The sequence below is a fragment of the Nelusetta ayraudi genome, unplaced genomic scaffold, assembly GCF_046127955.1.
Source record: "Nelusetta ayraudi isolate G7.1 ecotype Tasmania unplaced genomic scaffold, CSIRO-AGI_Nayr_v1 ptg000022l, whole genome shotgun sequence".
Classification (NCBI taxonomy): Eukaryota; Metazoa; Chordata; class Actinopteri; order Tetraodontiformes; family Monacanthidae; genus Nelusetta; species Nelusetta ayraudi.
This window is the reverse complement of record NW_027466072.1, coordinates 485,841-506,412: the sequence shown is the minus strand read 5'-3', so window position 1 is coordinate 506,412 and position 20,572 is coordinate 485,841. Positions and strand designations below refer to the sequence as shown.

The window sequence follows — 20,572 nt, the reverse complement described above, 5'->3', positions numbered from 1 at the left end:
GAGTTTCCTCATCAAACAGCTGCAGATGTGCTTCGCCACCATCAGCGGATTGGTCAGAAATTTATAAACGGACACAACACATTACTGAGCGATTTTACTGCTAAGCTAACATCTGCCCCAACGAATATAGTCTTGTAAGTGAGCGCTACATACTCGTGACATTAAAAAAAAAAAAAAAAAAGGAAGGAAGGAAGTAATGATGTGTTCGTAAATTTGCGTCGAGCTGGACTTCATTTCACTCGAATTAAAAACCTTTACGAGCTACCGAGACTCAGCGCTAGCGCCGCTTTCTTCGGGTGTTAGCATCCAGGTCACATTTTGATGTGGGCTGCCTGAGACAAATGATGTAGCGATGAACTTTACGCAGAGGCGGGAAGTCACACAGTCCCTGGTCATCAACTATCCCTGATGACGGTTTGGTTATGGTGCAGTTGAAAAACACCAAAAATTGTAGTATGGAGAATTGCAAAACTGTTTAAAAATGATCCACATGCTCCTGCTCCAATTCATCCTGTTACAACTTCTTCATTTTTTGCTATATGATCAACAAATGTATTGTTTAATTATTGGTCAAAAAACTAACAAACAAAAAAAAACATTTTGAATTTTTTTTCTCAAGTACATTTCAGAACCTGCGCTTTCTTACTTTGACTCGAGTAAAGGAGTCGGATCAAGACTTCTGCTTTTACCAGAGTGCAGTGTTTTTGTCTTACACAACTACCCATGCTTTTACTGAAGTGCAGAATGTGAAAACTTTTGCCACCTCTGGCTTTACGTCAACCGTCGTAGTCTTCAGAGTCTCCTAAACAAACGCTGCTCTGATGGCTCTCACAACAGTCCAATTGGCGACTGAAGTGCACCTGCAGTGTCTCCATGAAGCGCTGTGTGTGTGCCAGGGAGGGAAGTGAACCGAGCCAAAGCCCAGGACGGCGCACTAACACTGGTCAAGTGAACCGTATCTAAGCCGGTCAAACGTTCCTGGGCTCCATCCTGGACTCCCCAGCGTCAGTGAGTACTGCTGGAGCCAAAGCCGTCCCAGAGCTGCAGTGAACTTCTCATTATCAACTGTCCACCTGCGCTGAAGGTTTCTTCACTTGGTCTTTGGTAACGGTGACCTGAATTACCAATGAGGAACTTCGAGGCTGAAGAAAAGCCTTTTTTTCCCCCCCAAAGCCGGCAGAATATCTTGCACATGGACAATCACTGGTACTTTATTGTGCCATAACACCAATAATCACGTGAATTCATAGACTACCAGTCAAAAGATTGAACACAGCCTAGGAATTGAATGTATTTTCTTTCATTCTCATGACTATTGACACTGCAGTTTCTCACTGAAGGCATCAAAACTGCGTATGAACACACATGGAATTACGGAGGAAAACGATAAAAGTGTCAAATAACTCAAACATGTTTTCTTCAAAACAGCCACTTTCATAAAAAGCATATTTAGAGTTATTGAATGTGTTTTTCTTTGCTGCATAATTACACATATCTGGCTCATATATCTGATGTCTTCGGTATGTGTCTGCAGTGTAGAAAGTTGTAAAGATAAAGAAGAAACAAGTGAATCCCCGACACGTCACCAGCTGGAGTTTATCGTCATCATCCGGAGATGAGAGATTCTCGCCATGGGGAATTTCTTAACGATTTAGCACTTCCACTAAAGTGACTCCTACTCCCTGGTACCACTGCGCACTGTGCGTACCTCGGTCAGCGTGGACAGCAGCCTCTGTGTGTTGTCCAGGGTGGTCCAGCAGTCGGACAGACAGTGGGACATGTCTCTCAGCTTCTCCCTGACTGGAGGAACTCTGACCTGGACGTGGTTCAGGCCGGCCCAGTCCAGCTCGGACCAGTTCTCCAGCTCACTGAGCACTGCCAGCGTCTCGCTGTGCAGCTCCTGCAAGATTCAGGAAGACGCTGTTGGGTCTTGTGGTGCAAGGATAAAACCCCAAAGAGAGAAGCTCACAGATAGCAAATGTAAACGGTAACTGCACGGCTACGGCCAACTGCTGCTTGCAACACAAGAGAATCCTGCAAAGCACTTTGCAATAACATGCCATGAGGAAAAATATATATATAATAAAATGAATTGCCCTTAAGGGATAAACAAAGCACTCTGAATCTGAATTGTCTATTTATGGGACTTTGGGTGCATTATTCATACTCATTAAGACCCCCTTAGTAGATCAGCTATGTCATTAGTTAGCATGTGTTGTGAAGTCAGGCACATTTACATCACGTTTTTTGTGATGCAAATGCAATTTTGTCATTTTTGATAAGAGTTCCAACATTTAAAACAACTTGCTTTGATTTGAGGACAGAAGATTCAAGAAGCTTTGGTTTTACAGCGAAGCTGAGGTGCAGCGGACTCACGTTGGCTCGTTCTCGGAACGTCTTGAACTTCTGCTGCTTGAGTGACAGCCTGCTGAGCGACAGAGGAGGGTCCTTGAAGTCCTCCAGCTGTGACTGGACCTGCTCAATCTCCTTGTCACACTAGAGTGGAAGGTAGCGGTGGGGAAGACGCAACACAAGTTTGGAAAAAATGGATTAAAAGCAGCTTGGAGAGATGCCCCAGTTTCTCTCTAGAGCGGCAGACTATTGTCCCTGCTCCTGGTGAAGTCCTGCTACTCATCGGCATTTGGTGGCAGCGGGGGAGCAGGCTCACCGAGCCGCGCTGTTCCGCGAGATTAACGGGTCAAACAAGCCGGCGGGCGACCCGGGTAATAATCGGCTCCTGAATTCTGTAGGGGGTTTAAATGGCTGCTTGGCAAAGGGTTTGCACCTTGCCGGGGGGGGGGTGACACCCCGCTGGGTTTGGTCCGTGGAGGAGGGGCTAAATGCCGATCGATTGCGCGACGTCCCACGTCCATAAAACATGGCGACGTCGCGCTAATTTCAGCAGGGAAGAGGCTAAGACACATCTCACACACCTTCTCCAGTCGCTCCACCCCTCCAGCCAGTCGTCCCAGAGCCTCCAGGTCCTGACCTCGTCGGTTGGACACCTGGACGAGGCGATGGAGGGCGTCGTCCACACCATCGTAGAGCTTGGAGGTCGCGGCGAGGGCGGCCCTGAGGAGAGACGGTTACAGAGAACACAGTGAGGGAGGAAAAATATGGACTTTTTTTCTGATTCCCACCACTTGGGGGGGAAAAAAAAAGAAGAAAAAAAGAATCACACATGTGGGCCGACTCAGGAAAAGGGAAATCAAAACAGCCATCAGCGTCTGCTTATATTATTTGGCCTCAGTCCGGCAGAGCCACAGACTCATTACCAGATAAGAGGGGGAGCGCCGCCGTGCCGCCGCGTCCCCCCCCCCCCACCCCATGTCAAGTTCACATTTCCTGTCCCTCCTCCAGCTGCTTCACATTTCTGGGCTGAAGACAAACAACCGGCTTTCTACGACGAGGCGCATTTTTAACCGTCAGTTTTAAAAGTCACTTTGACAAACAGAGAAAGGCTGGGAAGTGGAGAAGACCTGCAGATGTCCTGCCGCCCAGATGCTGCAGGGGCTTCTGGATGAACGAGCGCAGGCAGAGTGACTCGCACATCAACTGAATATTATAGTGTAGTTTCCCAATTTGGGATCAATAAAGTGCATCTGTCTGTCTGTCTGTAACCAGATATAGATTCAGGTAACACTAACATATATACATATACATATAGACATATATATACATACATCATACATATATATATATATATATATATATATATATATACATTTATATATACACACACACACACATATATATATATATATACATATATATATACATATATATACATTTTATATTATTTTACACATCTCAAACCAACAGTTTTTTTGCCATTTAACCTGAAGCAAGATTCCCTTGAGAGAAGCAGGTGCTTCTGAGACTCTGTCAGTCTTCTGGATGAATGTTTGCATACAAAGGGTAAAGCGTTCTGTACATTGTAGGATCCTGGTACCTGCAATCTGGCGATTTCTGCGCTGGCCCTGCTGGGTTATTGGCCAGCCCTGCAAGCCAGGCTCCGCCTCTCTGCTGCAGCTCGGTGATGCGCCGGTCTGCCAGGACGCCGACCATGAGCTGCCGGTGTTTGTCAATGCTGGAGGGAACAGCCTGGGCGGAGGCAGCGTGCACGTCGGCGGGTTCACGCATTAACGTTTGAACTTTTTGTCAAAGAGTTGCGTCAAAATCAGAGACAGGCGCCAAACCTGGATGCTGTCTGGCAGCGGCTCCGACTCCATGGACTGCTGTGCGTCTTCCAGGAGCAAGAGGGCGCTCTCGCATCGCTCCGTCAGACTCTCCAAGCTCTGAAGAGAAAACAGAAAGAGTGAGTGAGACAAATCAGACCCAGTTATGACAAGGACGTACCAACAGGGGTCACTTGCTGCAAACTGCTCTCTCAACTTCTATCTCAAACACGTCCAAAGCACTGTCTATCACTTCATCCCTGCATCCATCTATCTATCTATGGTCATACATTTGCAAGGGCACGTCTTTGTGACTGTCTGAGTAAATCCATCAACCTTTGCTTCCTGAATTAGGATATAGAACTAATGAACTAATGCTGAACTCTTCCAAAAAAATGATTTGTATGACTTTTGATTCCTCTTTCTTGTGTCATGTACAGTATTTCATAACAAGGAGAAAGGGTCAAATAAAATGGTTCTGAGTCCACTTCAGGACGAAAGCAGAGAAACTTGGCCTCTCACCAGTCTAAAGAGCAGCCAGTCTGAATGACAGTGGCTGAACTCTCCGTCCATCTCTTTGGGCAGCTGCTGTTTGTCTATGTATTGCTGCAGGACTGCAGTTCCTCTCACTGTGTGGCTCTGGAGGGATCACAAGAGCAGAACAGAGAAGGAGGCCCCAGTCAGAAAAAAAGGGAAAAAGAAAAACTAAAGCACCACACTTTAGCTCCGCCAAGACTTTTCAGTCTTGGTGGAGCTTTTGCTGTGAAGAGAGTATCTTGTGTAATAGTGGCATTACAAAACCAATATTGTACTGTTATGGAAAAACACATGATGCCTTTTAAATTCCTGTGGGACTTCAGTTTTTTTTTTTTTTTTTTTTTTACTTCCAACAGACTTGCAAAACAACAACAGGCTCCAGCAGCTCTTGAAGCTGAAGCTGCTTTTGACGCGCTGTCGTTTCACACCGCCAATCTAATCTCACAACAGCACCCAGAAAAGAAAGGAAGAAAGAGAAGGAAGACATTCTCTCCGCTGTTATTTTGGACGTCTTGTCCTGTCACCTCCCAGCCACAAGATCCACTGCACAGCTCGCCACGTTCTCCCCTCCCCGGGCCTGTGAGGGTTCTGCACACCGACTCCGGCTTGTTCCCACGGTCCAAAGACACGGACAGCGAGCGAGGTGAACTGGCAAATCTGAATCGTCCGCAGCCGTGCAAATGCGGAAGATGGCCCAAGCGATGAAGGCGATGGATCGACGGGCGCAAAACAATGAGCCGCGTCGCCTCAGAGTGTTATTTTCCAGGCTCAAGCTGTGCACGTGCACTGCGTGTATGAGAACAGAAGGTTTATTTGCATCCTGGAAGTATGTTTTTGTGGAATCCAGCTATATAACACAATTAAAGCAGCTCTAGGTAACTTTTCAACCGTAAAGTGATGATTCCAAACTCAGTAAAGCGGTAGATAAATGATTAATAGGATCAATGGTGGGGGGGGGGGGGGTTGTGCCAGCTGGAACTGCACTGCTTAACTTTCAAGCGCGCCCGACACCACTATACGCCAACGTCACACGTTTATTTAGAGGCAGTCTTACATACTACTATTGCAAATACATAAGATTGTAAAATGATGGAATGGAACCCAATAATTAACCTCGACGAAAGACCAAGTCATAAAAGTGTTAAACTTTTTCCACGACGTTATTGTCGTAGCAAACTCGTAGCAAGCTCAAGTTGCCTAGAACCGCTTTAAAGGTCCATTTTCACCTCATTGAGGCGCTTCTGAAAGCCATCAACAAGCCTCTGGTTGAATCCTTGAGCGCTCCTCTTCACAGAATAGGTGCAGTTGAGGTAGATTTGGTTGGGCTTTCTGGCATGGACTTGTTTCTTCAGCACTGTCCACATGTTCTCGATGGGGTTTAAGTCAGGCCAGAGTCCTGAGAATCTTCATTCTAGCCGGATTTAGCCTTTCCAGTACTACTTTTTGATTTGTGTTTGCGCCCTACAGCCAACCGTTGGGCGGATGATTTTAGGGTATCTTGCAGAATTTGGAGGTGGTCCTCCTTCTTCATTGTCCCATTTGCTCTCTGTAAAGCACCAAGTTCCATTGGCAGCAAAACAGGTCCAGAGCACAATACTACCGCCAGCAGCATGCCTGACAGCAGGCATGGTGTTCTTAGGGCTTCACCCCAAGGCTTCACCTTTTCTCCTCCAAACACATCGCTGGGCAGTGTGGCCAAACGGCTCCATTTTTGATCCATCTGACCACAGAACCTTCCTGCAGAAGTTCTTATCTTAGCCCATGTGATCAGAAGCAAACTTTCAGCCGAGCCTGAAGGTGCCGCTTCTGGAGCAGGAGCTCAGGACACTGACACCTGTGTTCCAGCAGCTTCCAAGTCACTGCAGACCTGCTTTCTGGTGGTTCTCGCTTGACTCTTGACCATCCTGACCGATTTTCTCTCAGCAGCAGATGATAGCTTGCGTTTTCTCCCTGGTCGTGGCAGTGATACAACTGTGCCATGCACGTTATACTTACAATTGTTTGCACAGTTGCTCTTGGGACCTGTAACTGTTTTGAAATGACTACAAATGACTTTCCTGACTTTCCTGACTCAACGATTCACTTTTTCAGATCTGTGCTGAGCTCCTTTGACTTTCCCACTGCAGCACTTGTGGCCGAGTCTAATGATTGTATCAAATGAAATGAGACTGAACGATGATATCGCGATAGGACAGAACCAGATTTTCTAACCGCAAAGACTGCGATTTGATTGACGCGACTTCCGCTCACGTGACTTTGCGAGCGGCACGGAGCAAAGCAAAGCAAAGCAGGCAGTGGGAGGAGTCAATGCTGCCACGAGCTGGAGGGACGGAGCGACACGCAAGGAAAAGAAGCTCTTCCTGGTTGCCACCACCTGGTGGCCGTAGTTTAGCAAAACAGTGTCGGGAGAGATTTAAAAAATAATGCCGAACGAACTACCGAAGCGCCAAGGAGCACAGCAGTGGGAGTTGTGTTCGCTGCCTCGTAACTTTGCACCTGATAGCGGTTTTAACGCCGCTAGCGTGTTAGCATGGGTTGAATGAAGCCGTCGCTGTTTTGTGCTTTGTGTGGACTGAAACAAAAGCATTCTGAGCTCGATTAAAATGTCTGGCGAAAAACAAAACAAAAGCACTGATAGATAAATAAAGGCTCTTTCATATTAGTTCATGCTTCATTTAGATTTTATCTTAACATTAGCCTAGCCTATAAAAAAATAACAATTTGTGTCGAATAAATCTGATATGTTCATTATAATACATATAATTTTTTGTTTGTTTGTGGAAAAATACATGAGAGAAAAATAAAAAAATAATTGATAACAATAACAATAAGTAAAATTGCAATATTGAGGGGGAAAAAATAAATAACACAATTCTCAGTGTATGTATATGTATGCACACACACACACACACACACACAATTCTCAGTGTATGTATATGTATGCACACACACACACACACACACACACACACACACACACACACACACTCACCTCTACTCCATCTAGGTTCTGAGCCGGGGGCTCCTGCTGCTCCCCCACCAGAAGCAGAACAGACCCGAGGCCACCAGGCACCAACACCTGCAACCACACAGACACACACACACACGTGTTTGCTGCTACTTCAACACACGTGCAGGCAAATTGGAGAGCACAAGCCAACACAAGGCGCGCTTGGCTGAATGTTTTCCATTTTCTTTCTTTTTTTCGCTCACCTGGAACATTTTAAGCGCGGTGAGAAAGAGTGCAGACGGTGGCGAGCTTCTGCTGTCCATCAACACCGTCAGACCCTTGTCTTTGGATGCAGGCCTGATGAGGAGGAAGAGGGGAAAAGGTTAGGAAACCAAGCAGACGACAACATAAAAAAAATTGTCAACAGCACCTCATTTGAAATGAAGTTGTATAAACTTAATTTAGTTCATAAGTTTGCATATTTATTTGAGTTCAGGGGTGGGTACATATAAGTTTATACTTCCTCCTACCACTTTTCGGACATGAATAACATTATTTTAATGTATATTTCACCGCTGTTTGTTTACTTATCCGATTTTATTTTTTTTAAACTTTTTTTTTGTTATTTTTCTTTCGTATGTTTTGGTTTTTGTATCCCTTTTATTTTCTCATTTTCTTTCATGTTCGAAATAAATAAATAAAAATCGAAAAATCAAATCAATGACACTCCAAAGAGGACAGTAGGGGGACTCCTCAGTACGAGACTGATTTAAATACAAAACCCCCAAAAAAAAGAAAAAAAAAAGAGAGAATTATTTGAATCCTCACAAACCTGCTGTGCAGCTTTTGTTCAGACCTGCCTGGATCCATTCTACCCAGTCAGTAGTGATCGACTGGCGAGCTCACACACACTCTGGGCTTTCTGGCCTGTGCTGCACTTTCTAAGACTTTGCCTGAGCTACTGGCAAGAGTGGAAAATGAACCAGCTCATTTCTATCACGGTGCACTTCCTGCTCACTCTGTTTGTAAATGAGAAGTGTGGAATTTGAAAAATAAACAACACGAGGCCGAATGCTGAGAGATATAAACACCTGATTTGATGACGGCTGCAGGTTCTTTTTAAATTCTTCTTTCTTTGAATGAGGAAAACAATGGAAATCTCATCGCATTGCAGTGTACAGCTGCGTTTCCATGACACTTTTTCACAAAATAAAAGTGATATTTCTGGAATTTCCACAAAGTGCAATTTCGATTGGCTTGATTTTTCTCTTTGATTAATTGTAAAAAAAAAAAAATATTCCGTCTCCTCCTCTGTCCAATCACAACGCGCCAAACGACGTGTAAATGCAAAAAAAAAAAATATTTCCATGACACTTTTGCGATATACCTCCATATGGATACGTCTGAAAAACCACCTGATGAGAGCCTCAACACCTTTTAGCCGTATTAGAGAGGTTTTACCAAGTGGAGCTGTTTCCATCACCAGGTTTTTATTGCAACATTTAGGTTTTGCAAATCACTTGCCCCAACTCAATCCTTCTAATTTGAGTGAATGTGATCTGCGAAACAAACTTAACATCAACAAACTCAACATAATTATCCCAATTAAAAAAAAAAAAAAAAACTAAAAAAAAAAAAACCAAAACCTCAAAGTCAACCTAACTAATTGTCACTTGAAGATTGAGTGCAGTATTTTTAGCCTTACTGTGTCATTTTGTGAAAGCAGGCCAGGAGCCGAGCCATCTCCTCCCCACAGCAGCTGCCGTCTGCTGCGTCTACCTGAGCCACGACCAGAGCGCGTCCCAACCTGTCCACTGTACCTGCGAGCAGCAGAGGAGGAGAAGAAGAAGAAGAAAGGCTGGCATTGTTGGATGCACATGACTGGTTCCCAAATCATTCCAAAGAACATCATCATCGTCCACATTTGGACCCTCAATGAGGAAATTTTCCCTAAGCAATCCTGACTGTTAAGTGTGCTGAAGATATTGTTCTCTGAAGACCGACAGAGCTTCTTGGGTACTGCTGGATCACTCTGAGGGCCTCCACAGACTCAACCGCAACTCATGCGACTCCGAATGGTGAAAAATAATGACCTGAAGTTGGACGTAGTGTGAAGTCTGAGCAGAAATATAAAGCAACAAAGAACAAAAATACGCGACTGTTGTATCTAAGGAGATTTTTCAGGTGTCTGCACTTTACTTGAGGATTTCTTTTTGCGACGACTTTCACAGCTATTCGTGATCACAGTTTGTATGTGTTGCAGTTAAAATATATATGTATATGTATTATCAAGAGAAGCAAAGCAGTAGCAAGACCTCTGGTCAGTTCAGTCCAGATTACTCTGCCACAACTTTTACATTTTTGTAAAATTATCCATGAATGTATTGTTTTATTAATGTCCAAAACAAAATTGTTACTTAAGTACATTTCAAACCGGTACTTTCTTACTTAGTAAGAAAGGAGTTGAATCAGTACTTTCACTTTTATCAGATTTCTTTTCTCTTTTTTTTTGTACACAAGTGTACAGAATATGAATACTTTTTGGGTCTAATTCATAAGTACTTAAAAGTGTAACAAGCTCGAAACTCAATCAAAATGTAAAAACCTGCCTGTGTACTTGAGCTTGCCCGACTGGAGGAGCTCTGTGTCCACTTCCCTCAGAGGCGGCGGTTCCTTGAAGGCAACGCCATTGGGACGTTCAGGAGCCGCCTCTCCTGATTGGGACTCTTCCTCTGAGCGCTTCGCCTTGGGCGTCGCTGCTTCACCGTTGCAAACAGGGAGCGTCTCAGTTTCTGTCCCTGTCCAGTGGAAAAAAACCAACACCGGGAAATCAACTACAGGGAATTTGAAAGCGTTTCAGATTCACTCTCGTCAACGTGAGAGCCTCTGACCTGTGCTGTCGCTCCGCGTCTCCGCTGCCCCCTGGCTGCTCGGTGGTGGCGCTGCGTGGGGTTCCTCTGCCGCTCCGCTGAGCTGCGGCTGGACGTCCTCTGGTATCGGCTGCTTCTTTGAATGGGAGCAGCTGGTGGGACTCGGCTGTGTGGCCTTACTCTGCGTCTTGGAAGCTCTCTGGTGTGCACGACCACCGGACTTTGACCTTCCTCTCACCCCTTTCCCCCTCCTCTTCTTCCTAATGACAAAACACAGCATTTTTTATTTTCAGCAACGGGCCACATGAGAGACCTGCATCGTTTCGCCGGGCCACAGAAGTTTTGTTGGGGGGAGGGAGGGGGGAGAAAGAGGATGAGCGCGCTATCGCTATCGCGCTACGCTAACGTGCCGGCAAAGTATCGTTGATTTTTTTTTCGTTGTTTTGTTGATTTATGACTGGCTTCACGCGGGCCGGACTGAGACACGCAGCGGGCCGGATGTGGCCCGCGGGCCGTACTTTGCCCACGGGTCAGGCCTCAATGGGTTCTAAAATGTGACCGAGGGGCCGGAGCAGCAGCAGATGGATGGAGTGGGACATGGGTAGAACATGTGTGATTTAATGTGCATTGAAAATGAAGTAACGCAAAGTTAGAACCAAATCAGTGTCTCTGAAGCCCCACCAGGGTGTTCAGCTCTTTATTGAAATGACTCTGACAACATGGATGAAATGCAGCTACTTTATGACTGACTGACTATTAATATCATTTCTTCAAGTTGGGCCGGATTAAAAAGCTCAACAGGCCACATATTGGCCCCCAGGTCACAGTTTTCCCACGCCTGCTCTATGGGAACATGTATTCGGTTTGTAGTCTGAAGTCGTATTTGCATGACCGGCTCCAGGAGCTTCATTTCAGATAACTTGGACATCGTTCACAGTTTTCATTTTTTTTTTTTTTATATTTCAACCCATGAGCTCGAGTTTCACACACAGGCTGTTGAACCTGGACCTTTAAAGCTGTGTTTCTCAACTGGTGGGTCGCAACCCAAAAGTGGGTCGCAGAACTGTTTTGATTGGGTCGTGGCTTCTAGGCAGTTTCCTATTTATTTATTTTTTTATTGAAGAAAAAAAAAAAGGGGGGATTTTATAAATGTATACATATTTATAGAGAGAAGGACACACAATTCAATTCAATCTTTTCAATACATTATTTACTCCACATGATAGAAATTGATCCCAAATTAGTTTTCCAATTTGGGATCAATAAAGTTCAATCTAACCTAATCTGAAGTGTGCTATCATTTTAGTTTTGTGGACAAAATCTGAGTACTGTGGAATAAATTTGCGTTACGACTTCATGATGAGGAAAGAAAAAAAAAACTGTGCCTCCTGAGGATCCACCGGTTGAAGACCACAGACTTAAAGAGTTTAGCTGGAGTTTGGAATCAAAGTGTAAAGAAAATGAGATGAACGAACGGACCTGGGAGCTCTGAATCCTGCAGTTTTCACCTCCTTCCCCCTCGGACAGACTCGGTCCTCGCTCTTCCCTCCGTCCCGCTCTTCCTCTGCAACGTCCGCGCTGGGTCCATTCTGAAGCTCATCAGTTCCTCCTCCGTCTTCTGGACGTCCTCTGAACGGCCTCTCTGGTGCGTCTGAGGTCGGCGTGGTGGCGTCGCTCTCTCCGCTCAGCTGTTTGTCCGTGTCCTCGAAGACGGAGTCGGAGTGAGAGCCGGGGTCCGACTGGCCCTCGGCGGCGTGGTGGCCGCCCGAGACCTCGCCGGCAGCGGCTGGACCTTCTCCGCCCTCCGACTCCTGACTCCTCCGAGCGTCGGCGCCGGACCGCATGAGGCCGCCGCCGCTGTCTCGCTCCTTCCCCACGCCGGGCCTCCGCTCCTTCAACCGGCTATCGAAATAAAGTCCCTGCGATCCCTCGGAGCTCCTGAGCGTTTTCTCCCCTTCGTCAGAGTCGTGGCCGGTGGAGGAGTAACACTGCCTCCCTCTGGGAGGTGGAAGAGGAGAGGCAGCGGAGGATGAGGAGGTGGTGGTGGTGGTGGTGGTGGCGGTGACTCCGCTCCGAGGCCGAGGAGGTAAGGAGACGTCGTCGTTGGAAGTGGCCGGGCTTCTCTTGGCGGCTCGGAAACTGCCGGAGCCTTCGGCCCGAGTGTGAGCCCAGGCTTTGCCCTTGCGCAGCTTGATGGCTCGGCCTCTCCTGCACAGCGGCAGCGTCCTGGTCTTACAGATGCCGTGCATCTCCAGGTACCTCTGCTTGGTGTCCACGCCGCCGTCGGGGCCCAGCCGGGGCTCCAGCCGGGGCTCCAGCCGGGGCTCCAGCAGCTCCACGTAATCCCCGTCCGTCGACCTCAGCGGCCCGTCCTCGCTGCAGCGCCTCCTGCTGGGGAGCGCGGGGACGCGGCGGTGCGAGCCGTCGCACGGCGAGCCCTCGTTCTCCTCCTCGTCCCACGACCACGAGTCCGGCTCCCCGGAGGACGAGCCGCCCCAGCCGCCCCCCAGGCTGCTGCCGCCTTCGCTGGGCAGCCGGCCGGAGACGGGGAGGCCCTGGTGGGCCGGCGCCAGGCCCGACTCCTCCGACGGGTCGTGGATGAACTTTGGATAGACGACCTCCTTCCACGGCAGTCGAACCACACCGTCGCACGTGCTGACCAGGCAGGTGTCCAGTCCTCCGCCAACTGTGGGATTTTTAAATTTGAGTCTGAGTTTTCATGAGGAGTAAACACCAAGCGTTCAAAAGTTTGGGCCGACTCATTTCTGCATTTAACTCCATTATAATCAACAATCTTCTTGAAGGAATCTGCTGGAATGTTCTAAGAACATCAGCCAGGATGTGCCGAACACATTAGTGTTGCATTCCAGACGGCACCTAACGAGACCAAGACCTTATCAAGACCAGACAGCATTGAGATCGAGACCCGACCAAGACTTTAAATCAAAGAAAAATAACAACAAAACAGAAAAAATGACCAGTGTCTTTTTTCAATTCCAGTTTGCTTTTTAAATTCAAGCTTTCAGCAAGGTGCCCTTTCATCATTTTCTTGAACACTTTGCTGCTTCGCCAACTATTTTGAGCCATTTCCAAAAAAACAACTTTGCTTGATAAAATTCAAAAATCAATGAACTCGGAATAAGGGGGCCGGGTGTCACTCTGGGTGTCACCAACAGAGGGTGAAAACAGCAGTAGCTGGATTCTTTTCTGTTATTATCGTGTTATTAAAGTGTTGGCTGAGTCTTGACTGGTCTGGATCAAGAATCCCGAGTCTGTTCAGTACGAGACCAGACCAGACCCAGTAAAAATGCCTCCGAGTCCAAGACGAGACCGAGAGCCTTAAAAAGTGCTGTAATCATTTCCCAGCCCTGCACTAAACTGTTCCAACTTTCAGCAAAATTCATTGCAAAACTCCGATATTCGTGGCTAAATATCATCTCGATCGGACTTCCGTCCTTCTCGTACCCTCTCTTTTGTGGCCGCGCTCCTTGTTGACGCTGTGCAGCCACTCTGTGGTGAACACGAGGGGATGCTGCGACTCGGGTACCAGGATCTCCTGAACGGTGCGCCCCCCGGGGGCCAGGCACTTCAGGGCCAGGCGGGGGCAGCGGGTGGAGAAGGGCACCACCTGCAGGTAGAAGTCGTTGCTCCGCAGAATCCTCCAGTCCAGGGTGGAGAGCTGCACCACAACCTTCTCGCCGAGGCACAGAGGCCAGCCAGAGTGCAGGAACAAGCAGCCCAGGTACTGAGACTGAGGGGCCAAGACACAGAAGAGAATTGAAATGATTGATTGATTGATTGATTGATTGATTGGTTGATCTGTTTGCACTTGGTCACTTGCAACTGTTTTTGGGGAATCGTATCACGAAGTACGCATCCTGAAGCATCTGTTCGCACATAGCATTAACATGCGTCTCGAGCGTGCCACTTGTGATCGCATTAGTGCATTTTTAACCACTAGGGGCAGTAAAGCGCAAAACTACGGCTAGTTTCACCTGAAAACGAATAAGAATCAACTTCCTGTTCCTGTTTGCGGACGGTATCAATGCTGTGTCTCAATTCAGGGTCTGCACCCTTGAGACCGAGTGTCCTCCGTCTGAAGGAAGCGTTCTTCGAGTTCCCAGCCTAGACGGACGGACCAAACCCCTCCTCCCCGGTAACCACCCGGGACGGTCTAGCCTTCGGCGTATTTCCTCGTTTCGTCACCGCCGTTCCCTCCTGCTGGCCAACCCCGGAAGTGACGTTTTTATAGTATCAAGCTAACCATTGGTTCGCCATCTAACGATGCCGTTGGATGTTCAAATAAATAAAATCCTACGTTAAAAACTGGATACTTTATGTGAAACTTCAATATTTAGATTTACATGTCGTGTCTTTGCCAGTAGATGCCGCTAATTTCAGCTGACTTCCCAGGATCCCACGATGCTTTGCAGCAGCACGCAAAGCATCCTGGGATACCCAAGTACGCGAAGGATAGTAGCGGTGCATCCTTGGAATGGGCTAAAACGAGTGCGTATTTCCGAGGGCGCATTTGGAGCGTCCTAAGCACCCTTGGGAATTGGGAGGAGCCTTCGCGCAGTGCTATGACGCAACTTCCTTTCAAAATGCGAACTTCAAGGACGCAGACCCTGGATTGAGACACAGCACAAGCCACTCTTTTTAATTCTACTGCAGCTCGTCCGTATTATCGGAAGTCGTGGACAAAGCCGGTTAATGGTCTTAGAGCGCCGACTGAAGAGAAGAGCAGCATGGAGAAGAAAGAGGGCTGCAGCATTTGTCTCTGCTCTGATAGCCGCGGAACCAGAAAGATGGAGTAACGACTGGTGGGCCGACCAAGTACGTACACGGGAGAGGTGAGTGGAGTAGGCGGTCGTTAATGTGGACTGAGATCGCATTGTGTTCACACGTCCGTGAGGAATGCTATGCTATGCTATGCTATGCTATGCTATGCGAAGCATCAAAACCTCCTCCCCGAGGTGGTTTGAGTGATCGGATGACAATACGGATTTGGACTGTTTCCACTCGGTTACTTTGTGTGATTTTTGCCGATAGGAACACGAAAAACGCTTGAAATGACCAAGTGCAAACAGGGCCTGATTGGTGCCCAGCCTTCATGGTTGCATTAGACTCCCATCAATACATTTGTCAGTGACAGTCCCACAGTTACAATCACGAAAGCCAAGTGAGTGAAAGAGTGAGTGAAAAGAAAGGCAAATCAAAACACAACCTACTATCGATACACACATACATAAATCATCGAGATAATAAGACGCTGGGTTGCCATACTGTCTCCACAGTTTGCTCTCTGTTAGCGTCAGTGTGAAGGTCCTTGTCCTGTCCTCGGTGTATAAACGGCCCATTTCTCCCAGTTTCCCCCGGCACTGCTCCTCCATGGTCCTGATCTTATGAGTCAGTTGCTCCATAACATAGATTTCAATCACAATTCTTCAGCCAGTCACCTGGCGTTGGTGGATCTGGTTGATACCACGTGGTTGGTTGCTTTCTGACAAGCTACTAACGAGATTTTCATCCTGTCACACGTCCTGTCACATTGCCAAAATACAATCAATTACACGTCCCTGGTAAACCATAGCCCAGAATTCTGACAATAATTCACTGAATATTTTCCCATAAGGTCATAATGTTTGAACAATGCAGACAAGAAAAGATGGGAATGATCTACATTTATAGATCCACATTTTCCCCAACATGGCGGTGGTACTGATGAATATTTGCTGCTAATTTTGGCTATGATAATTAAGTTCTTCCAGCAACACAATCTCCAGGTTCTTGATAATGTGGTCGATTGCTGTGTCTGCAGCCAATCATCTTCAGAAATATTCACACCTACCGGTAGTTTCCTTCCCCATTGAGCTTACAGGTACCACCCGACAAATGAGAACATCCAGTAAAAGTTGGTTTATTTTGGCAATTTAACGTAAAAGATGAAAGCAACAAATTTTATTGAGCCATTCCACGCAAACTGACATCTCAAGCAGTTCCTTGTTGTAACTTTGCTGATTAAGATGTTCAGCTTATTGAAACCACAAACCCACAAACTCAGAAAATTATTATAAAATTTGATTTTTTTTTTTTTTTTTTAAGCTGCAAGACCTGATCAGCAAAATGCAAAGAAATAAAAGCTTGAAATATATTGATTTGCATGTTATTCCTTTATATAATATGTCACATTCACCTTTTAGGTTGAATTGCAGAAATACTACAACCTCTTCAGGATATTCTCGTTTTCTGGGTAGCACCTGTATACCCCCTCGTCTCTCTATTAGATGGCCATACATTAGCGAGCATTCTATATGTGTTTGAGTTGAACATTCCACACACTAACAATCTTTCCTAACCCTCTGCCATGTTTCACACTCACATGTGCAAAACCTCAGCGCAGGTGAGCCGACTTCAACCGTGGCTGTACGGTGCCGCAGCCGGTGGATTCTAGAAGCGGTACTGCACCAGTCGACCGCTGGCCAGCAGCCAACGCCACAGACAAATGTCAGACATGTGACTCGCAGTTTGTCCTACTGTGTAAAAGCGCTTAGGCTGCATGAGTCAGTCAGGGGGAAGGCCCTGGATAGCGGCACAGAGAAAGACTGAGTCAGACATAAACACCAAGGACGAGTTAAAACACTGCTGCTGCTGCTGCTGCTGCCGGGCCGGAAGTCCATGTAACTCGTCTGAATCAAACAGCCTCGACTCTGTCTCCTCATTATCTGGAAACACATGTAGAGAATCCAGTGAGCAAACAAATGCGACCATCAAATGAACCTCTTCAACCTGGACGGTCCACTGGACTCCACTGAGGAGGGGGTTGGGGTTGGACAGAAGGATGGGCTTCCTGTTGCTGCCCTGCTACACTCAAGTCATGTGATCAAATTTGGTTCCTCTCTCTCTCTCTCTCTCTCTCTCTCTCTCTCTCTCTCTCTCTCTCCCTCTCCCTCTCCCTCTCTCTCTCTCTCTCTCTCTCTCTCTCTCTCTCTCTCTCTCTCTCAACAGTTTTAACTCCTTGGAGAAAGTAAAATAAAAAGCTCTGTCAGAGGAGAGATTTACTTTTAAAAATGCATGTTTAACTTTATCTATTTGTAAAGTTGTCTTTAAAATGATGTACAATTTTAACAATTTTTGCAACAATTCTTCAATATTTGTCTCTCTCTCTATCCTGGCAGTGAAGTTCCCAGACACAATGAAACTCTGTTCTTCACTTGTTCGGGTCGACCCATTGTGATGTCACAAAGGGCACTAAATCCCCTCCCAGGTTGACGATGATATTGCTCATTGGTTTTCTACTTTCCAACCTCAGTAAGTGAGAAGACAGCATCCGTTTTAGGCCTGAAGTGAGTGTTTTAGCAGGCCCGCTGTAAACAGCGGGCTAAATACTCTGTTTCCTGGCGATGTATCGACATTTTCGGGGGCCATAATTAACCAAGCAAAAGTTTTTCCACCGGCATTGCGGATTTAAAAAAAAAAATCAAAAAATGGGTGTAACTCTGGGACCTGGGAGGCCCTGCACACTCTGTCAGCCTCTGTGTCCTCCAGCAGAGCCCCTCCTCCAACGTCTCCCTCAATGCATCCCAGTGTTTGCTCTCGCTCCCAGGGACGAACATTTCTGCAACATTCCTCAATCAGTCCGCGACGGCTTGCAACCTCCGGGCTCTCAGAACACACTTAGGTAACGGCGGTGAATGAAAGCCACGTTCATTCTCTCCTCCGGCTCCCACCGACTCCGTTCCGCTACTCTTTCCCTCTCTCTCTCTCTCTTTTTTTTTTCACACACACATGGAAGGAATTATTGTCATGAGTCACAGTCTGACTCCCGTCGCAGGCGGAGCTTCGCGGAGCAACAATGAAAACACAGTGTGCTCCCGACGCCTTTGCCCGAGCTCGTGTTAAACTCTGACAAACTTGTAAGAGAAATGCGAGATAGGCGCTTTAATCTCTCAATGCAGATTGCTTGATTCTTGTCTGAGTTTGACTCGTCTGCTCGATGTGGACGAGGGTTTTAAAATACAGAACTGTAGCTATGAAAAGCCTACTAAACCTTTTCACGGTGATTAATTGCTTTTCCAGACTCCTGTACTGCCAGCTCTCAAATTTCCTCCGCGAGCTGCATCAGCTTTTTTTTTTTTTTACCCATCCAAAGTTTAGTAAACTGATCACAAGTCACATGACACAAGTTCTACATGCCTGTTGCTTTCCTTTTCACTGATGGCGTTCTTTAATCAGAGACTCTAAGACTAGAATACTTGAGATGCGATATTTGCTTATCCAAAAACTGAGTATGGAAATCCAATGGAAATCTGGAAAATCTGAATTGTTTGGACTACTTACACTGAAAGCATCAGCACATTGGACAGATATGGCGGGAGAAAAAGGTTTTGGGGTTTGACGGCTTGATTCGGCTTCCAACTTAAACCTGTGTTCTTAACACTGATGCTTGTAATAGAGAGACTTACACAGGCGTGCTGCTGGAGTTTATGCAGGAGGTGCTTGGCAGGAACAAAGTAGTCCAGGAGGTAGCGAAGACTGTCATGCTGATAAGTCGACTCCAGGACTGAAAAGACCTGCACGAGAATGTAACAAGTGGCTGAGAGACTTCAACGATAAAAGTATGAGATGTTTCAAAGACACGAGATGGACGAGCAAAGACTTCACAAAGACTCCACATGCCTCCGCCGCCGGTTTGGAGCACCTGTTTGTTTCAGCGTCAATTTCTCACTATTGAAAAGAGACGACAGCGCAAGCGAGACCTGCGCATTTTTCCCTCTCTGCATCTCTGACTGCAGCTGATTGGATTGTGAAAAGGGCATTAAATCGCATGAGAGGAAGAATTTACCACAGTCCAAGCAGCCAGCAAGGAAATCACCATGGCAGGTTCATTTTCTCCACATTATTCGAACCCAGTGGTTTTTCCTACGCTACAAAACAAAGTGAATCAGAGCCTAAATGGACAGTGGAAGCAAAGTATTCTACAATTTCCATAAGCAATACGTGGATGGAACTGTGAGCACTCCTGTGACCTTGGCACACGTCAGAGTGGGAGATATGAGAAGATCACCGTGGTGCAGACGGAGATCCAGGAGAGTTGCTGAGATGATTGCCCTGACTGCAATATTGTTTGGTTTTTCTTCCATAACATTCCATTAAAGCTTCGATTTTTTTTTTTTTTTTTTTGCAGCGGAAGAGGGTTTGGCTTTAATTGACCGGCGAGCTGAATTTTGTTTGTGTTGGCACCGAGCAGCAGTTTATATCTGCAGAGAGTCTCGTCGGTTCCTTGTTAGTCTGACATGTTCCAGCTCTGACGCCCATTAAATGAACGCTGCATTTTTCTATTGTATATTCCAGTAAAGACAGGGAGGGCAAAAGGGGAAATGTGCACGCATACCTGCGAAAGGAGGGGTGGCGCTGTGCTCTCGAAAGGAGGGTAAAGTGACGAGAGCGCCCCCTGGACGCAATCCTCCATGGCCTCCGAACCCTGGAGATGGTTGAAGAGAAAATGTGAATGAAATTGAAAATGATATGAAATAAAACAAAAACCCGGCACCGCCGTACACAACTGCATTGTTTTCACTTGAGTTGGACAAACGCACACTTTTGACTTCCTGTGGTTCTCAACTGGTGGAGTCGTCAAGTCATCACATTCTCGGTTGTCTAGACCACAATATTACATTTTGGTCTACACAGGCCTGGTGAGTTCAGATGGCTCCTCCCAATCCAAAAGTCAACCAGGTAAAAAAAAAAATCAAACAAATTCCATGGTTGATTCTTGTTCCGATATGTATAGAAGTGTTCAAAGTTTGTTATGGAAGTCGAATTTTGCAAAACATGTATGTGTATAAATATGGATAAAATATATCTCATATGTGGACAGAATTTTCCTCAGAAACTAAATCATGTAAAAAGATTGTTCTTTGTTTTCACACTCATCAGGTCCTAGCTAGCCTAAATATCAAGGAAAAACTAAAAATACATGCCTTGCAAGAGTTCGGGTCTTAGGAGGTTAAGTCGTGACCCAAATTTATTCCACA

General features: G+C 46.4%; 1 protein-coding gene and 1 long non-coding RNA gene across 4 annotated transcripts in view; one reads left to right on the top strand and one right to left on the bottom strand.

Annotated features, from left to right (window-relative positions):
• The window catches only part of arhgef40 (Rho guanine nucleotide exchange factor (GEF) 40), a 45,036-nt gene that overhangs the window by 17,517 nt on the left and 6,947 nt on the right, over window positions 1-20,572 (bottom strand). For 2 of the 3 annotated variants that reach the window (XM_076027944.1, XM_076027943.1), the window contains exons 2-16: window positions 19,930-20,019; window positions 19,001-19,108; window positions 14,001-14,286; window positions 12,015-13,221; window positions 10,557-10,795; window positions 10,275-10,463; window positions 9,371-9,485; window positions 7,929-8,022; window positions 7,708-7,794; window positions 4,701-4,817; window positions 4,200-4,298; window positions 3,953-4,104; window positions 2,934-3,072; window positions 2,377-2,496; window positions 1,709-1,900 (exon numbers count right to left, since the gene is read on the bottom strand). In XM_076027944.1, the coding sequence (XP_075884059.1) occupies window positions 1,709-1,900; window positions 2,377-2,496; window positions 2,934-3,072; window positions 3,953-4,104; window positions 4,200-4,298; window positions 4,701-4,817; window positions 7,708-7,794; window positions 7,929-8,022; window positions 9,371-9,485; window positions 10,275-10,463; window positions 10,557-10,795; window positions 12,015-13,221; window positions 14,001-14,286; window positions 19,001-19,108; window positions 19,930-20,019 (3,234 nt within the window). The remainder of the gene's footprint in view (window positions 1-1,708; window positions 1,901-2,376; window positions 2,497-2,933; window positions 3,073-3,952; window positions 4,105-4,199; window positions 4,299-4,700; window positions 4,818-7,707; window positions 7,795-7,928; window positions 8,023-9,370; window positions 9,486-10,274; window positions 10,464-10,556; window positions 10,796-12,014; window positions 13,222-14,000; window positions 14,287-19,000; window positions 19,109-19,929; window positions 20,020-20,572) is intronic. The other variant, XM_076027945.1, reaches the window with a different exon arrangement.
• Window positions 17,224-20,080, top strand: LOC142889298 (uncharacterized). The gene is made up of 2 exons (XR_012926826.1): window positions 17,224-17,387; window positions 19,895-20,080. It is a non-coding gene; the product is annotated as an uncharacterized LOC142889298 (long non-coding RNA).